This window comes from Coccinella septempunctata, chromosome 3, assembly GCF_907165205.1.
Source record: "Coccinella septempunctata chromosome 3, icCocSept1.1, whole genome shotgun sequence".
NCBI classification, from domain to species: Eukaryota; Metazoa; Arthropoda; class Insecta; order Coleoptera; family Coccinellidae; genus Coccinella; species Coccinella septempunctata.
In genome coordinates this window covers 24,152,833-24,173,572 of record NC_058191.1, presented here as the reverse complement: position 1 = coordinate 24,173,572, position 20,740 = coordinate 24,152,833, and the positions used below count along the sequence as shown (strand labels likewise).

Here is a 20,740-nt window from a genome sequence, read left to right as displayed (position 1 = left end):
CAAATTAGCACTCAGACAATAAGAAATCGCCTCAGAGAATATGATTTAAGGCCTCGTGTCGCGGCAAGAGGCCCAGCTCTTACCACAGCCCATCGAAGGGCGCGTTTGGATTTTTCGAGACAGCATATCCATTGGGAAGAGGCCGATTGGGAAAGAGTTCTCTTCACAGATGAGTCTAGATTCTGCCTCTACCATTGTGATCGACGTTCCCTTGTATACAGACGTCCACATGAAAGATATGCTCAGTGCAATTTCCTGAATACTACTGGTTTCGGGGGAGGATCGATTATGGTATGGGGTGGAATATCTTTGACTGCTCGCACAGACCTAGTGGTCGTTGAAAATGGAGCTATGAATGCTGATAAGTATATAAGGAACATTCTTGAAGAGCATGTAGTGCCATTTGCCCCATACATTGGTGAAAATTTCATTTTTATGGACGATAATGCCAGACCCCATCTTGCGCGCATCGTTCAGGAGTACCTTGAAGAGGTTGAAGTCTCTCGAATGGAATGGCCAGCAAGAAGTCCAGATCTCAATCCGATTGAGCAGGTTTGGGACAACCTCAATAGAAGGCTGAGAAGTTCAGAAAATCATCCAGCTACTCTTAATGACTTAGGAATCCAACTCGGAGAAATCTGGGAAGGATTAGATCAGAACATTTTAAGATCACTCATTTTGAGTATGAACCGTCGTTGTCGAGCTGTAATTAACGCAAGGGGTGGAAATACCAAGTATTAAATCACTTATCAGCATTTCAGTATTTTGAAAATTGTTCATTTCTCTTCTTTCACATAAGATTCGATGAAATCCTGAATTTTTCTTCCATTGTTTCGTTCCAAACCTTCCCGAGAGAACATAAAAAATAAGTTATAAAGTCAATGTAGAGTTAACTTTCATTAAAATTGAGATTTTCAGAATGTGCGTAAATTTTTTTGTGCAGTGTATAACCACACTGAATTTGGGCGATTATCAGCATTCACTGCTAAACCTATTGGTTTTTGGAGAGAGTTGAAAATTTGAGTCACTCTATCTTGGTAATTCTTATCGGATTTGTTGAAAGAAAGGATTCCATATATGGTTTCTTCACAATGATACCAGCTACAATGATAAAGGATCATAACGAAGTACAATATGATCTTTATGAAGCTATCTTCATTGAAATAGGTTTTCGAGAATTGAATAACGAACAATCTCCACCAGATGACAGTTCATAAATAAATTCCATCCGACCCAACAAGTTTTTCTTGAATATTCAATCAACTGACCCACACGAACTTTTTCAGAATCGCAACCATGGAAGATCCAAGCATGAGACCTCCACCTTTGCCACCCAAAGCGCGAAAGTCCCCTCCAGCAACCAGTACAACGGTACTTACAAACTGCATCATTCAAGACGACTACAATCGCAACCACAGGTTCTTGAATACTCTCGACGTCCAACAAGAGACCAAGTCGAATACGCACGTGGTCAAGATACAAATAAATCCCTCTCAAGAGTCCTACGCCAATGGTACGACCAGTTCGACCAGCGTGACGTGTGTCGTGTCGCCCTGTATCAAGATAAGTGTCAATACGGATGGTGAAATGGTACACAACAAGACGATGGTGGATTCTTCGACAGAAACCAATGGATACTTTTTTTACGACCAGTTTCATGGTGAGGTTATGTCGAGTGGGCAGATTTCTCCAAGTGATACCCTTGACTCGGGTACTTGCAGTGATTTAGACGGTACACCGCCCCCAATAAGTTCCAAGAAGACTACAGGAATATCTGTCACCATAATCGGTGAAAAAACTAAGGGATTGTCAAGCTTGAACAGTAGTGGTACCGAGATAGACAGTGATGATAACGAAAGTAATGTCAGCTACGAAGCCTACCCCAATAGAAAAGTACCTCTTATCATAAATCACATACCAGCAACCAAACGGAGCTCATCAAACTTCCTTCCTCAAACCCTTTTGCAGGATATACGAAACGCTAAAATATCCGACCATCAAACAGAACCAAAACCAGTGCTTATAGAAGAAAAGTCCTACGTGGAAAGGAAAGAGGAGGATAAACAAAAGTGCGAAGAAATTATAAGTAGTAAAAAACAGTATGAGACAGATAAGTATTACGATTTTCATTTGAATGAAAACGATCCAAGTGATGCGATAGTGCCCTCTAAGAATGTTGAAGAGGATGAGACATTCGCCGGTTATAAAGACTTGATGGGTGATGGAGCTTCTACAATAAGGAGTGCTAAGGGTACAGTGCGGGGTGTTAAAAATAGGGTGCGTGCAGGTATTGCTACTTTCCTCCAGATCAACTCCAACACAAAGGTGAGTTACCTATTTATATTTCCACATAATTATTTGTTATATATGTATTATTATACAGGAAACACCATTCTTTATCCTGATTTGTATGGATCACTTGGAAAACATCGATATTATTACAGCACACACTATAAAATATTTTATCAAAAAAGATGAGTTAGGGATGTTTGAGCAAGTGTGAATTCTATTCATAAAACCAGAAACAAACAAGTTTGTCTCTGATAAAACCTTGATTGTCCGATCAACCATTTGACTGTCACTCGATTTCTAAAACGAAATCAATTAAAACTTTTCATTTCAGAATATATTGAAGAAATAGCAATTGAGAATAATTGAATAGACGTTTAAATACGAGTTTAAGTATTCTGAATGATCATGACTGAATTATCGATTGAAAACAAATTGTCGTTGATTCCCCGATCAAGCTTTATGAAACCAGGGAAGAGTAATACGAATTTAGTGTGAGTAAGAAACATTATCCTAATGGAGGTGGAGAAATATGGTCCTTATGTCTCACAATCTTTAATAGACGACTGGTCTGAGGATTTTTTGAATTGTTATATTTTCAGGTCAAACATAATAAGCTAAAGAGATGAAATGATAAAAGCTAATTCTGATTCATATAGTCTGCATTTTTGCCCGATTTTATCAGTCTGGTTGCTCAAATTTGATAGATTTGAAAGATGAAGGTTGATCGGGATTTAACATTTTCCTTTTTATCCTTGAATGAAATGATACCATTTTGAAGGTCTAGTCGTCCAATAAAAATTGTGGAACATAAGGACCAATTCATGATGAACCACGCACATCAGCTTTTCAATTCATTATCCTAATGGACACTGTGAATTTCTCGAGATTTAAATTTCTTGTTGCATCAATATTTTGTAAAAATATCAGAAAGTCCTGGATTTTGCGGTGAATTAATCAGAAAGCATATACTCGCTTATGGAATCATTGACATCTCAGGCAGCTAGGGAAAATTTAAGATATGGTGGTAACATCAGTACATTCGGAACGATTTTGAATGGCGAAATTGAGGTCAGTATTGGGAATAACAGCGAGTCATAGACCCATTATCTCGCCTATTATACTGAGTCTGCAATCACCAAAGATATTTAGAATTTTGTTCTGTTTGTTCATGTACTTGGTTTAATCGTGCAAATTGAATTGAATTGAATGTTTATGAATTAGTTCTGAATTTCCGTATATCTTCGGTCAAATATTTTTCTATGTTATATTTTTATATTCTATCGAGTATCTTATTTTTATGATGAAACTACAGAAGTTTTCAATATTCTTCAAAAACCAGAAATAAAGCTGCCTCTGGACTTTCAAGGCATGCTTCGATGTCAATAACTCTTGAAGCGATTAGAACAGGAAGCATATCACTTACTGAAACAAGTATGTTGGTATGAACCAGATTAACCTGTTGCCTAATTAAGATCCTAAGTTATGAAATAAAGATTTTTCAAGAAAAACATTCGTATATTGGCTTCAAGAATTATTGACATCAAAGATGTTCGATTTAATCATAAATGATAACAATACCTATCTTTATCTTCTTTATTAGGTCTATAGGTATTACGAGGATATCTTGAAAAATTCTTAGTCTACTATAGAATCAAACAAAATTTCAATGTCAAAATATTTTATTACTCCACATATTCTCCACTTAATTGGATACATTTATTACAGAGAACCTGCAACGTCTCTAGACCTTTCAAAAAAAATGTTTTTTCTTGTTCTGCAAACCAGACCTCCACAGCTTTCATTACCTCCTCGTTGGAAGAAAATTTATGAGGAAAGAAATGATAGTCGGATGGAGCAAAATCTAGTGAATAGAGGGGGTGTTCTAGTAATTCAAACTCTAAATCACGAATTTTTTGCATGGTAACATGAGATTTGTGTGCAGGGACGTTGTCCGGCAAAAACAAAACACCTTTGAATAGCTTTCCGTGTCTTTTCTCTTTAATTTCTTTTCGTAGAGTGGTCAGTGATGTCGAATAGTAGTCTCCGATTATTGTTCTACCCTTATCCAAAAACTCAATTATGATTACTCCATGGCAATCCCAAAAAATTGAAGCAAGAACTTTTCCAGCAGATTTTTGGACACGAAATTTCTTAGGTCTTGGAGAACCAGAGTGTTGCCATTCCATCGATTGTTGCTTTGTTTCTGGATCGTAGAAATGTACCCAAGTCTCATCCATAGTAACAATTCGGTTTAAGAATTCTACATAGTTTTCAAATCGAGCACAGATCGAACGCGATGCTTCTACCCTTTCGGTGAACATTCAAACATTTGGAGATCCACTTTGCAGCAATTTTTCTCATGTTCAAATTGACGTGAACTATATGATGAACGCGTTCCTATGAAATATTCAGTGCTTCAGATATCCATTTTAGCCCAATTCGAGGGTCTGATAAAATCATGCCATGAACTGCATCGATATTTTCAGGGACTGACACAGAAATTGGCCTTCCCAATCGGTCATCATCTTCAATGGAAAATTTACCTCTTTTGAAGCTTGAAGTCCAATTTTGCACGGTTGCATACGACAGACATTGATCACCAAGGGTAATTGAGCATATCTTCGTAAATGTGCTTACCTCTTAATCCTTTTAAATACAGGTATTTGATGATGGCTCGATTCTCCAATTTCTCGATTTCCACAATTTCGGTGGACATCATCTTTCTTTTAATTTATTGCGTAACTCTGGTTTACTTTTTTGACTTCAAACTCCATGTAACGGTTTTATTTTAACTAATAATTAATTGGGAATGAGGTTATATTGTTTGTTTATTTTTGTTGTCTTCAACTGTGTATCGACGGTATCAAGGTAGCCAACAATGTAACGTGTTTTCGGCGGTCACAGATGTGGAAAATATTCTTCATATTTCGAGAACAATGTTAATTTTTGTATCGGGATCTAATGTTGGCATAATTGGGGATAGTGGAAAGTGAGGTTGAGGAAGAAAAACAGAAAAAGGACGAAGATTCGAGAAAGAGATTTGAGAGGTGTGAAATCAGGTGCTGGATTTTGACGGAATTTTTCGGAAGAAGACTGGAATTTGAAATTCTGGGTACCTGCAAGGGGATTATTCGAAATTTCCGGATAGGAGATCTGGTTTATGGTATTTTTTGGAAGAGATAGATCATCCGAGCCCAATTTGGGGATATATCAAATTCAGAATTCCGGTTTCACGTGGACTTGGGAGATAGAACCCTCTTACAGAGGTGAGAATAAACCGAATTGTCTTCAATAAAATTGATGAAAAATAGGTATTCCAATTGTTATTTGGGTTTTTTAGGGTTTTCTTGGGCTATCTACTTTGCATTTTCCTTGATCGTGGAAAGGGACGATTTGGAGGAGGCCATTATTTGCCGGACACCGACGCCATTTTGTGTTGATCGGCCTGAAACCCTAGAGGATTTGGTTTGGAGAACCTTGGAGACAACCGCAAGTTTTTTTCAACAGACGTCACATCATTTTGCTTTCCCCATAGTTTTTATGTACACTTAAATCTTGTAAATTACTTGTGAACCGTTCGTGATCACGATCCGGGAGAAATTCAGACATTTTCAACCTCACTCAACAGTCAACAACCAATTTCTAAGGTTGGAATTTACGTATTTTGTTCAACCGTTATACACCCAAGTTATTTCAAATACGTTGGCGCCCATTTGTTTCATGTTAATACATCTCAAAGAAAGGTTTGTTTTTGAATCCACCCCGTCTCCACTACAAAAACTAGCTGTGGTTAAATTATCAGTAATTAAGGTTACATTTTTGGCGCCCAACGTGGGGCCTACATTTGTCGAAGGGGTTTTCATCCGATCCATTGATTCTGTAATCTTTTTTTGGAGTATTTTCTGAGTATTGTTGAAGCTGATTGTTCTCGAACACTGTTGTGATAAGATACCAAATATGTCGCGAAAAATTGAAATAAATCGCCTTGATAAGGAAGAATTGACTTATGAACTAGCATGGAGAGGAATTGCACCTGGAACCGTAGAAGAAATGAGAAGTCACCTAGCCCTAGCACGCCAAATGGAAAAGTCTGGAGAAAGTTTACATTATCCCCCTTACCCTTTCACAGTACAGGAGGATATGGTTGCAGTTGCACAGAAATTGGATGATCTCGTCCAAGTGATAGAGGATTTCTCAGACAATTCGAAGAGCTCTACATTCGTGAAATTACAGACGAAACTTAATCATGTTTTAGGACGTCTAGATAACATGGCCTGCTCCAAGGCTGATGAATTCAAGCAACGAGGGCTTTTGGTGGCCCAAACTTTATCTATGATTAACAAGTTGAACACGAAGGCTACCCAGGCTGAAGGAAAAATCGAACCTATTCCCCCAAATTTATGCGTTCTTCAAGGAAGTATACAGGCTGCGGCCTTGCCTGATCCTTTTGCTGGTGCTGCTGCTCAGATGCCGATTGGCACAAGTACACCAAATACCTCCAATACAGTTGGACCTAGTAACATAAAGCCCATACTACCTCACAAATGGGGAATCAAATTTGCTGGAGATAAGAAGAAAATGTCAGTTACAGCATTTTTTGAACGAGTGGAAGAGCTGAGGCGAGCAAGAAACGTCACAAAGGAGATATTGTTGGAATCTGGAATTGATCTTTTCGAGGGGAGAGCATACGAGTTTTATCAGGATTGTCGAGCAGAGGTCCAGACTTGGGACGAGTTAGTAAATAAATTTAAGGAGGAGTATCAACCACCCTTCTATTCCGAGCATCTCTTGGAGGAAATAAAACGAAGAACACAGGGCCCGGACGAATCGATAGGGACCTACATGGCTATAATGTCAAGATATTTTCAAAGATTACATTGTCCAATTTCCGAAGAGGCTAAACTAGCAATTCTGATGAGAAATATCTCTCCATTTTACAGGAATCAATTGGGAGCTCTCGAAATTGATAACATTGCTCAGTTGAAAATGTTGTGTAAACGGATAGAATATAGAATGTCCCCTGCTGATCCTGGTCCGTCATCCCGAAGAAATTGTTCTTTAGAGCCAGACCTTGCCTATGTTAAATTAGAGGAACAGCTTTCAGAAATGGATATTTCAGGAGCAAGCACTGAGATAGGTGGAACTACTGATTCAGTGAGGCAGAAGGAGATTATTTGTTTCAACTGCAATAAGGCGGGACATAAGGCTATTGGATGCGCTGAAAAGAGAAAGATTTACTGTTATGGATGTAAGAAGGTTGGTGTCACTAAACGGAATTGTCCTACCTGTTCCTCGGGAAACGGACGACGACCCTTCTAGAAAGTCGGACTAGAGAGGGATCAAATATTTCGTCCGGCTACAAACCTGTTTTAGACTTTATCTTGGACCACGCCGTTGGGGATGAGAGGCCATATTTGAAGGTGGATATACTGGGTTATGAAATGTTGGGACTACTAGACTCAGGTGCATCAAGGACTTTTGTTGGAAGAAAAGGTTGGGAGATTTTAAAAAAGTTACAGTTAAAGCTTAATACAGAATTCACAACGGATTGCAGAGTGGCAAATGGTCAGAGAGCAAAGAGCATAGGAACTGTTGAGGTACCAGTTAAACTGAGAGACAGAGTAAAGATTGTTGAAATGCTTGTTGTGCCCGATATTCCTCATACGTTGATCTTGGGATATGATTTCTGGGTTGTTATGGGTATCATCCCTGATTTGAAACATAATGAATGGCATTTTGCAGAAAACCCTAATGATTTATGTAGCATGGAACTGAATAATTTGCATGACAGTTTGAATGACGAGCAGAGGAAACGACTAGAAGAGCTGGTACACGAGCATCGACAAACTATGGGAGATGGGATAGGTTGTACGAACATGGTTGAGCATAAAATTGAGACCACATCACAACCTATAAGACAAAGAAGTTATCGAGTTTCTCCTGTACTACAGAAGGTGATTGAAGACGAAGTTAATGTAATGTTGGAGCAAGATGTGATTGAGCCGTCAAATAGCCCCTGGGCTTCCCCAGTTGTCCTGGTCAAGAAGAAGAACACTGATAAATACCGATTCTGTGTCGACTTTAGGATTTTGAATAGTAAAACCGAACGCGACAGCTATCCTCTTCCTCTGGTTTCAGAAACACTGGACAAACTCAGAGATGCGAAGTATTTATCCACTGTTGATGTGAAGAGTGCGTATTGGCAGATTCCTATGGAAAAATCGTCGAAGCCCCTTACTGCATTTATTTGCCACAAGGGACTATTTCAGTTTAAGAGAATGCCGTTTGGTCTGCACAACGCTGCAGCGACATGGCAGAGATTCATCGATACGGTCCTGGCAGATTTGGCACCCTTTGTGTTTGTTTATTTGGACGATATCGTGATTGTGACTCAAACGTTTGAGGAACACCTTAGAGTTTTAGAGGAAGTCCTTAGAAGGCTCAAGAGCGCAGGCGTGACTATCAGTTGGGACAAGTGCCAATTCTGTCGTCCAGAAATGAAGTATTTGGGATATGTGATCGACCAACAAGGACTGAGAGTAGACCCTGATAAGGTGAGGGTTATGCTAGAGTTGAAACCTCCAACATCGGTGAAAGAAGTCAGAAGAATCGTTGGCAGCTTCTCGTGGTATCGTCGATTCATCCAGGACTTCTCTACTATAATGACTCCAATTACAGCATTGACAAAGAAAAATAAGAAGTTTGAATGGAATTCGGAGTGTGACATCGCTTTTAAAAAGGTAAAAGAACTGCTGGTAAGAGCGCCGATTTTGAGCTGTCCTGATTACACTAAAGAGTTCTTGATCGCCACGGATGCTTCTGGATATGGGATTGGAGCTGTACTATATCAACCTCATGACCAGGGAGACAAGGTTATTTGTTATCTAAGTCGATCACTATCCAAACAAGAAAGGTTATACACGACATCGGAAAGAGAAATGCTTGCTGTGGTATGGGCCATACAGAAGCTTCGACCTTATATCGAAGGTGTTCCCTTTACAGTGGTAACTGACCATCATTGTTTGAAATGGCTACTGAATTTGAAAGATCCAACTGGTCGTTTGGGTCGTTGGTCCATTAAACTGCAGATGTACGATTTCAAAGTTCAGCATCGAAGTGGACGTGAAATGGCTCTTCCAGACATGCTGTCTAGGACCATGCCTGTGTTGGATGAAGTAAAGACTGGAGGAGGCTCTGAACATAAGGTGGAAGACAAATGGTATAACAGGATGGTGATGAAAGTGGAGAGAGTACCGCTGAAGTTTCTTAGCTGGCGCATACAGGATGGCAGATTATATAAATATGTGAAACAAGACTATCCTGATCTGCTAGTAAAGGAAGATTTCTGGAAATTAGTCATTCCGAAGGAACGAAGATCAGAACTCATTAGGTCAGCCCATGACTCTCCGTTAGCTGGACACATGGGGGTATATAAAACGTATTCCCGACTAACGGAAAAATATTACTGGCCGAAAATGCGTCAAGATGTAGCTAATTATGTGAGAAAATGTACAGTATGTGCTGCGTATAAACATGACCCTAAGGGCGTTCGGGATCAGATAGTATCTCACTCCAAACCATCAAGACCATGGGAAGTTATATCGACTGATTTGATGGGTCCACTACCGAGGTCAACGAAAGGAAACACTTACATTCTTGTGGTATCCGATTATCTGAGCAAGTTTTCATTGATTTTTGCGTTGCGAAAAGCCACTTCTGCAGTCATTATAAGGAGAATAGAGGAAGAAGTCTTTTTGATTTTTGGAGTACCGAGATTATTGTTGTGTGATAATGGTCCTCAGTACAGAAGCTCAGATTTCCGAAAATTTGTAGATCGCTATCAATGTAAAATTAAATATAATGCTAACTATCATCCACGAGCAAACCCGACAGAAAGACAGAACCAAACGATCAAGACCATGTTAGCGATGTATGTTAAGGATAACCATAGGAAATGGGATTCAGAGATTCACAAAATTGCCTGTGCCCTAAGGACGGCCCGCCAGGAGACCACTAAGTTGTCACCGTATTTTGTTAATTTTGGGAGAAACATGTCGTTGTCCGGAAATGATTATGAGAAGAATTTGTTAACTCAGGAGGGGGAAGATGAATCTTCAGCGGGAGTTCCCAGAAATGAAGCTTTTAAGCAACTATTTGCCGACGTTAAGAAGAGGTTAGAGGTCGCTGGGCAGAAGAGTGCACTTCGTTATAATTTGAGAAGGAGAGACGAGGAGTATTCTGTTGGCGATAAGGTTTGGAGAAGAAATTACGCTTTATCGGACGCCACTAAATATTTTAATAAAAAGCTAGCCCCGAAATATATTGGCCCCTACACGATATCTCAGAAAATTTCACCATGGACTTATGTGTTGAAGAATGATGCAGGCGAAAGTCAAGGAGTGTGGCATTCGAAGGACTTGAAGAGTTACCAGATACCTGATTAACCGTGAGCGGTTAATCATATTGAAGCAGAGGGGGGAAATGTAACGGTTTTATTTTAACTAATAATTAATTGGGAATGAGGTTATATTGTTTGTTTATTTTTGTTGTCTTCAACTGTGTATCGACGGTATCAAGGTAGCCAACAATGTAACGTGTTTTCGGCGGTCACAGATGTGGAAAATATTCTTCATATTTCGAGAACAATGTTAATTTTTGTATCGGGATCTAATGTTGGCATAATTGGGGATAGTGGAAAGTGAGGTTGAGGAAGAAAAACAGAAAAAGGACGAAGATTCGAGAAAGAGATTTGAGAGGTGTGAAATCAGGTGCTGGATTTTGACGGAATTTTTCGGAAGAAGACTGGAATTTGAAATTCTGGGTACCTGCAAGGGGATTATTCGAAATTTCCGGATAGGAGATCTGGTTTATGGTATTTTTTGGAAGAGATAGATCATCCGAGCCCAATTTGGGGATATATCAAATTCAGAATTCCGGTTTCACGTGGACTTGGGAGATAGAACCCTCTTACAGAGGTGAGAATAAACCGAATTGTCTTCAATAAAATTGATGAAAAATAGGTATTCCAATTGTTATTTGGGTTTTTTAGGGTTTTCTTGGGCTATCTACTTTGCATTTTCCTTGATCGTGGAAAGGGACGATTTGGAGGAGGCCATTATTTGCCGGACACCGACGCCATTTTGTGTTGATCGGCCTGAAACCCTAGAGGATTTGGTTTGGAGAACCTTGGAGACAACCGCAAGTTTTTTTCAACAGACGTCACATCATTTTGCTTTCCCCATAGTTTTTATGTACACTTAAATCTTGTAAATTACTTGTGAACCGTTCGTGATCACGATCCGGGAGAAATTCAGACATTTTCAACCTCACTCAACAGTCAACAACCAATTTCTAAGGTTGGAATTTACGTATTTTGTTCAACCGTTATACACCCAAGTTATTTCAAATACGTTGGCGCCCATTTGTTTTATGTTAATACATCTCAAAGAAAGGTTTGTTTTTGAATCCACCCCGTCTCCACTACAAAAACTAGCTGTGGTTAAATTATCAGTAATTAAGGTTACATCCATTTTTTTAAGCATGGAACTGGTCTAGTCTTACTAGATATCAATACATCCTAGTATTCGCAATACCAACTTAAACTCCAAAATCTTACTGTATAGGCCATTATACCAACATATTTTCGATTTTCCATAGTCTCTCGAAAGGATAATAACTGCTAAGTACAAATTTTCAACTGAGTATTGCCTGTAGCTTTCCCGCAATTTTTGGCAGACAGTACGTCAATCAGTCTATCGAATAAATTATTTCTTTTAAATGCTGTCTGTTCATCATCAGGTTTTGAATGCAGTCAATAAAGCAATAATAGAATTGAAAAAAGTGATCCATGTCATAAAATTCGCAGAAGATAGGGATTTAAGGAATATTTATGGACTTTTTTTAACATTTCGACGATACCATGACATTGAGCATCGATATACTTTCACCAATGAATATTCATTCTCCTCAAAAGAACCTCGAAACCCATTCTATCAGCATTATTGATCCTACTCAAAGATATTACATATCTTTGATACTATACTCAAATAGCATCACGAAGTAACATCAACATAGCTGGCATCTGCCAACAGTAATCCTCGGTTTAAAGCTGATGCTCATGCAAACAATCTTGCGAATTCATATGACGTTACGTTACCTGCCTGATGCGACACGGTGCAATTCTTATTTTTTCGAGTCTGGCAAGTGGTTAGTCCGCATTTAGAGTCGTTCACCTCTGATTGCGATTGTATACGATGCAAACTGTTTTGATACCGTTTGGGATGAGACCGTTCTCCGAGTATCAAGGCCGTTAGACGATTTTCATTGAATTGCTTTCTTATCACGTTCGTTTTTGAGTTAGGTTATGATATCATATAGGATTTTGGAAGTGGCCATTGGTTTATGTGCCATTGTTACATTTATACGGCTCTTACCTTCGGATAAATCATAAATGTTCGTTATTTCCAGAATTTTCACCGTGCGGTTTTTATATCCGCACACTGAGGTAGGACGGTAACGTAGACGGCGTATATGCGTCCATTTTTACACCTTGCATTGGTTTCACATTCGTCTCATCGATGACTAGTATCCAAGCGTTATCTACTATGAGAAACACTTCTTCTTATATGCTCATTTTCTCGTTGATATTATCTTCATTTTTACCGATTTTGGTATTAAAAGTCGAATAAGTTTTTCAGTGATTTACTTCAATGAATGTATTGTAGGTATGTATGTATACTTGTACCTACCGTGTGACAATAAAAAAATCATGTGTTTATAGGATCGACAAGAAACACAATAAAATACAATATCCTTACAACTCCTTAAATCTCATAATAAGATGACTTCACCACTTCTACTAAGAGTGAGCTAAGGATGGCAACTCCTTTGGTTCTTGAAGGACAATTAGAGTTTAACTTTTGCGACATAGGAATTCCAACAGTGGATTTCTAAGGGTTTAGATGTTCTATCGTATCATGAAGGATACCTATAGCATCAAATAAATTTCAATGGCGATATTTCAATACGTTTTCAATCTATTAAATGCTTCATGCTTCAATCCTTAGGTTTCTCATTATACGTGTCGGTTACACCCCTAAAAAATGAAAAACACACATTGAAATAGGCTCACTTTTGAAGTAGAGGTTAAAACGGCCATTATATTAAATTTACATGAAAATCGGTGAATTTTCGAAAATTTTGGTGATTTTTCAATAATTAACCGTCTTCTCCTAGACGTGATTTCTTTTTCTTGGATGCGTAAAGTGATCATTACATTGCGCCAAATTTTTTTTAGCTAGAAGAAGAGTATGATCATCTGGTATCGATTGAAATTTATTCTGGGAGGATTCTGCATCTCTTCATAAACTTTTTAGGGTCTTCACTCCCAATCTCTGAAACAAAATCAATTAAAAATGAAATCAACGATTTGCTCATGCGTAAATTCTTGCACTAATTTGTCAGGAGCAAATTAACAATTTTTTCTAGTTAATTTGCTCCTGACAAATTAGTGCAAGAATTTACGAAGGAGCAAATCGTTGATTTCATTTTTAATTGATTTTGTTTCAGAGATTTGGAGTGAAAACCCTAAAAAGTTTATGAAGAGTATGATCATCTCTCAACTCTTCTGATGTATTTTGTATTCTTAATGATAATAGTAAAATAAAGCATTGCATACGTATTTTTAAATGTATTAAATAATACACTTTATGTTCGACATACCAAAATGCTTTCAATTATGAATCTAAAGTGTATAAATTTACCAAACTATAATCAGTCTAATCAATCCGTACAAACTGCTCTGTTGTATAATTATTCTTACACTATCTGAAAAAATAATTGGAAGCGGATAAAGAAAATCCAATTTTTTGATTTTCTTTATCTTTAACTTTTGTAATGTAGATTTGTTCCAAAGTTATTTTTGTATACAATAAAGTTATGATTTCTTCGGAATGAACAAGATTCTTAGTTTGCATTATTTTTCCAATGTTGTGCAGTTTACTCATGCTATGATGATTTTCTTACGCATATACAGGGTGTTTAGGAATCAGTTGCTGTTATAATAATGATTTGTCTTCTCATATTTCAATGAAAATTGAATGGATTGATGATTTCATGGAATGAATATGGAAAAGTACTATTTGGGAAGACAATTTATTTGTTCATGAATTATCTGCTACCCTGTATCCTAGTAATAAAGAAAGATAGACCCATTAAATATAGGTTATTTAGAGGTACCTTGGGGTCTTCTATCCCTTACTGTATGCACATCTCCCAATCAATCACCCTGTATGATTATGTGATGATTTAATTGATTGACATACACCATGTATATTCATTTCATAAATCGTGTTTTCGCTGACATAACAACCAATATAATGAAGAATTTTATTTGTATTTTTACTTGCGTATCTTTGAGTGATTGAAACGAAAAATTTTTCAACCTTTTAGCGTCATGCAGATTTCAAATTGTATCACGATACCGACTTTTCAGTTCAAAGTTATTTCTCATAGAATCATTTGTTTTTGTTTTCTGTATGAAGATATTCAAAATGAAAAAATAGTTTGTTTTCTGATTTTTTCAGCCGCAGTTGACACCGCAATGACACAGAGGATAAAGTACTGTGAAATGCTAGTCATGGGAAAACATTCAATTAGGCGAAATGTGCTACGTATTAATTCATTTTAATACAAACAATTATTTTCAATTTTTTCTTACTTCTCCGTCTTTTCATGAATATAGTCGCTTCTTCAAATATGCGTCAAATATAGTCATTTCAGTGGATCTTGAAATGGGCCACCATGTTTATGATGATATGAAGATAAGTTGATTGTATTCAGACACTAGATGAATTAGAGGATAGGTCCACATAGATGTGAATTGTTCACATATAAGTTCATTCCAAGAATGAAACCGGAAAACTCAATTACTTCAAAACGAACTTCGAAACAAATGATATTTTCGAAAAACCGGTAATTTGAATCTTTGTCTCAACACTCTCAACCTCAAACTTCTATTGGATTCATGTCCCATTCGAGACTGCAAAATTGACCAATGACTCAACCGGTTACAGCTTTCTTTCAACAATTTAGTGATGTCGCATGCACATTGACATTTGAGAATCGGGGCGTGAAGAGCCTTCTGAGAAATATTAGGTGTCCCATTTAAAGAACACCAACTTTTATGGAAAGTTCTTTGACATAAACTTATTATTTCTCTGACCAGATGAAAGTAGCATTAGATTACTGAAGAAAATGTTTCGATGATTCCGAAATACATATCTCAAACAAAAACTAAGATACTAAGATGCTTTTAAATATATTTAACAGTAATTTTCTAATAATTCGTTATTGAATCAAGATATTAATGATCTGCTTTCTTCTATCTTATTATAGAAAAAGGGAGTTCAACAACACAACACTTTATCTCTTAACTTTTTTAGCTCTCGAGATGCTCTCAGTGAGTATAGGGACACTCTGTATCTATATTCCGTATCAAATTCCTTACAGAGTTTTCCGCCTCTTTAACATAAATCGAATATGGACAGAATCACCTGTCCTCTTTGAATATATTATTAATGAAGCTCGATGACACAGTTACACAAAAACATGGTTCGATAATTTTCATTCCGAAAAAAAATATAATAATTCCTTCCGACTACGCTATCATAGAGGCTATAAATACAAATAATTCCGAGTAGACATTTGTGGGTCATTCTTAACGGTTTCTGCATAGTGAGATGGCATTAAGGTTACAGTGATTTTGGAGCTAATTATGCTTAATGCAGTCGTATTCCTTTTGGTTTTTCGCTCTGTATGTTAGGAGGTTTGACATATTTTGCTATTTCTTTCTACTAACTAGCCGAGCCTGCGCTTCCAACGCGTGAGAAAATAATGGGGTATTTTCCTAAATTTCAAAATATATGTTATTAAAATCTTTATACCTCAAATATATCGAAATATATTTTTTTCGAATTTTAACATATTGCATTTTGTCTGTATTCACTTTCGAAAATTCTGATTTCAGAAGTGCTCTCTTATGAACATTCTACGTCATTTTCACAATCCGGCAACGCCCATCGGGTCAATAATGGTCATGAAAGTTTTCTGATCAACATAGACGTAATAAATATCAAGTTTTGTGATCACATTTGACAAAAAAAACAAACAATGACAGAAAATGTCATCGGTTTCAAGAAGGTATGACACGGATTACAGAAACAATTTTATGCAATCTGTGGATATCTTCTTGATCGGTGCCACTGTTGTCGAATCAACAAAAATTACTAGATTTTAGTAAAGGCATTCTACGTCACAAGCTTTCACATATTCGAATGTTTACTAAGTTTCGAAGGGTGTATTTCTGAAATTTCTAAATTTTGAAGCGAATCTTTCAGGTGTTGGATAACTAATGGAAAAGGGTTTCCATAAATAATCTTAAATTCGATTTTGGAGTTTAAGGAAACTTGCCCATTCTGTAGGGTGTCCACTGAAGCTTGTACAGGATTTCCCACTGCTCACTAAGAGCATCTCGAGAACTATAAAACTTAGAAAAAAATCTTCAGGAAACCCCAATCTCTCTTTTCGAAATATTTATATTCTAGAAGGTCATAGATATCTTGATTAGCTTTTGAGTTATAGAGCTTTTTCAAATATTTCGTTATATTATCTTGGATTATGTTCGAGATCGAAGACATTAATATACATTTCAGGGATATACAGGGTGAGTCTTCCAGTCTTTGACTCGTACAAATATTTTAACATCAGTAGATTCTTGAGGTCAAAAGAAAGACTCGGTTTAAAGGATACAGGCTGTTGAAAAACCATAAAAAAATTTAATTTTTATTCTACCTAACAAACGGTTTTATCGAATGGAATGAATTTTCGAATAAAGCTTTTCATTTATTTGATGATTCTTTTTCGAACACAAGATATCACCCACGTCTTCGAGTTTTCTCATTATAACCATTACGTACCATTTAAATACTAAAAATTCAAAGAACCCAACTCTTGAAACTAGGTTGGACGCTATACAGGGTGGTCCAGATCGTAACCAAGAAATTTTAACCACGTATTCTACATCAAAAATAAGCCCTAGTTTGTCATATAAACATATGTCGAGAAATGTTTCCTCTCCGAGATACGGGATGTTGAAAGTTACGGACGCCACTGGTAGAATAGAAAAGAAATGATATTATGCGAAACATATGTCTCAAATTTCATAAAAATATTTCAAGCAGTGTGGAAGTTATTAATAAAAAACATTTTTTTCTTTATAATTTTAACACCCCGTATCTCGGAGAGGAAACATTTCTCGACATATATTCATATAACAAACTAGGGCTTATTTTTGATGTATTATAGAATACGTGGTTTAAATTTCTTGGTTACGATCTGGACCACCCTGTATAATGAATATTTGAACGTTTTGAAAATAAAAGTATTTTTCATATTTTCTCGTATAATGCGCTGTTTTTGGGTAATTTTATGTTCAAAAATTGAAAAGTATCTGTGAAATTTGAAAAATTTGGTACTTTGGCTGAATACAATTCTATTTAAAAGATTCACAGATGTGTAGTGTCACTAGTGTCCCAGATTTAGCTAGTTATTCTGCAGGTAATTTTTTTTTCCAGGTGTGGTACAGCTTATTATGTAAACTCAAAATGGCTTTATCTATTTATCAGGGCGAATCGGAAAAAAATGGAGAAAAAAGTGTTTATTTCACCTCAAGCTCCAGAATCTACTGCGATCTACTGTTAAAATATTTTTACGAATCAACACACCCTACAGAAGAGAGTCGTTATTTTTAAATGGGATACCTTGTATTTTCAATGCAGTTTTTTAGTCGCAGATTTATAGAAAATTATCCCGTTATCGTAAAAATGGCATGTTTGAATATAAACAAATCAATATAAAGGCACGCTCTACCGGCTCAAATTACCAAACAGTGTAGCTGCTTCTTGATGGCTTCGTATTCTTTGACAATAATCAACAAGAGTATTAAAAAAATCTTCTTCAGCTAACCTCATCAGTTCTTTTTGCAAACGGATCACGATAACAGACTGTATAGCAGAATACTCATAAGCAAATGCACTTTACTCTCGATGTGTTCATATTTTTTTGGAGGAAATGTAGTTCAGATTAAATTCAACAGATGGATAAAATATGTGGCTTGTTATTTCATTATTTCAATCTCAGAGAATGGTACTGTTCAGAAGAAATAAGAACACTGAAAAAAATATTTGTGACCGATCTCAAAATACGTGAAAGAAGTGAAAATTCAGTGAGTTTAACTATTTCCTTCATATAAAATAAAAGATTATAAAAAAAAACCAAATCATCCCCACAAACAAAGGGTTCATCCATTTTTGGCACAAAGTTACATCAACTCCTTCTCCTAATGTATCTACTGAGTAGTTGAACATTCACTACACTATTTCCAGTTGTAATTCAGAAATGATCAATTGAAATTCAGTTTAGTCACTTCTATTTCAGAAAACATCAAATGTATTTCAGATTAGTCAATTTAACCCTTTCGGTCACCGCGTCCTCATTTGAGGACATACATATTAATATCTTACTCGACAACCTTCTGATCACAATGTCCTCATTTGGGATAATGCCATAACTCCCGATAGGGGCGTTTTGGGGGTGAAATGAACATATGAAAAGTTCTAATTAAAATTGTAGGGAAGATTCCACAGGTCCAATATTTTTTCAATGACACAACAAAAATTTGTGACTGAAAGGGTTAATTTCAGAGACCATCAATTGTAAATCAGAATTAATTATTTGTAATTCAGAAACCGTCATTTGTAATTTAGAAAGTACGAAAGATTACGAATATTATTCAAGGTTATGTCAGATGAATACAGGGCCGTCGCTATAGGGGTGGGAGCGTCCCCCCCCGGAGCACATTCGAAAGGGCGCCAAATAGACCGCGCAGGCGCGAAATCATAACAAACTGCGTGCCCCGCCATCTAGTCGATTCATGGGAACTACAGTGGCGGCATTGTAAAGTCTCGTTGTCAGAGCGGTCAGCGGTGTGAACACATGAGTTTAACCATTTAGAAGCATTTAATCGTATTATGGATCCCTGCCAAAAAAAGCTCAAACCGTCTGGAGCGGAATTCAGAAAAAGGGCGCAGAAAAGGAAAATTGAGACGGAAAAAGCCGCAAATGTGACGGATACATGAATAAAATCAACATAACATAAAATTGAAAACTCTTTGAAACTCAGAAATTTGTCTAGAACACGCTGGGTTGCTAGAGCCCAAAGCATAAAGGCCGTCAATATTTCCTACGAAGAGATAGTTCAACTCCTCCAAGAAATTGCCGAAAATACTGACTTTGACAGCACCTCTAGAACAAAAAGTTCAGGATTGAGGAAGAAAATTTTGAATTTTGACTTCATTGTAACCCTTTATTTCATGAAAAATGTGATGTTCAAACTAAAAAATTTAATTGAATCTATCGAGACTCCCGAAATAAATGTGATCGATTGCAATAATATATTAGAATTACACATTCAAATTTTGAAAACAATGAATGAAAATAGCTCATCTATCGATGATTTGATCGCCAGCGCAAAGCAGTTTGCTGAAAAATTCGACATCAATGTTGAAGAAGACTTTAAAAAATTTCATCGGCGTCGATTAGGACCCCAAAAATTCTATAGCAGAAATGAAAATGAGACAATTTTAGGTTTATATACATGTTATAGAAAAGAGTTCAAACAAGTATTAGACACGCTCATTAATAATTTATCATTGAACGTGATATCAGTAATAGAAACGTTAGATCCAATATTTAAAGTTTTCCATTTTCCGCTGAAATCACAAAATTTGAACCTGGAGTACGTAGAAGCATTGATCAATATGATTCCGCCAAAGCTAGATAGGCCAGACCCACAAGCATTACTTACCGAACTCATGATTTTATTTTCTGATTGCGAATCATGTAAATCATTAACTGAAGTAGCTGGTGTATTGGCAACGAAATATAAAATGTTAAAACTCGCCGATTACATTTTAAGATTTGTCGTAACCGCTGGTTATGGTACCAGTACTAACGAGAGAACGTTTAGTCAACTTAGGTTAGTAAAAAATGTTCTCAGAACAACAATGTCTGATCAGCGTCTGAACGATTTGCTTCTACTGAAATGCGAAAAAAAAATCGCAGCAACTCTTTCTCTTGAGTCAATAGTGACTTCTTGGAGCCTATTAAAAGAACGAAGAATTAAAGTGGTATCTGAATAGCAATATTCATGAGAATATTTTCTTGTTTCGTTGATTAGTTTAATTAATCACAGATTTATTATCACACTTGTTACTTGAAATATTTGTGAGGTATTTTCATTTATACTCATGTTCATTTATAATTAACTCTTTAAAAAACTGTAGGTACATATTTGTATTACATATCATAATACACCTTTTCCATATCCTTG

General features: G+C 36.7%; 2 protein-coding genes across 2 annotated transcripts in view; both read left to right on the top strand.

The window, feature by feature from the left end:
- LOC123309044 (glutaredoxin domain-containing cysteine-rich protein CG31559-like) overlaps positions 1–20,740 on the top strand; it is a 64,608-nt gene that overhangs the window by 6,368 nt on the left and 37,500 nt on the right. Inside the window, exon 2 of the mRNA XM_044891888.1 lies at positions 1,287–2,325. Within this exon, the coding sequence (XP_044747823.1) occupies positions 1,297–2,325 (1,029 nt within the window). The 5' untranslated portion in view covers positions 1,287–1,296. The remainder of the gene's footprint in view (positions 1–1,286; positions 2,326–20,740) is intronic.
- On the top strand, positions 10,743–11,712 carry LOC123309045. The gene is made up of 2 exons (XM_044891889.1): positions 10,743–11,267; positions 11,342–11,712. The coding sequence occupies exons 1-2, from the start codon at positions 11,162–11,164 to the stop codon at positions 11,551–11,553; spliced, it is 318 nt and encodes a 105-aa protein (XP_044747824.1). The 5' UTR covers positions 10,743–11,161; the 3' UTR covers positions 11,554–11,712.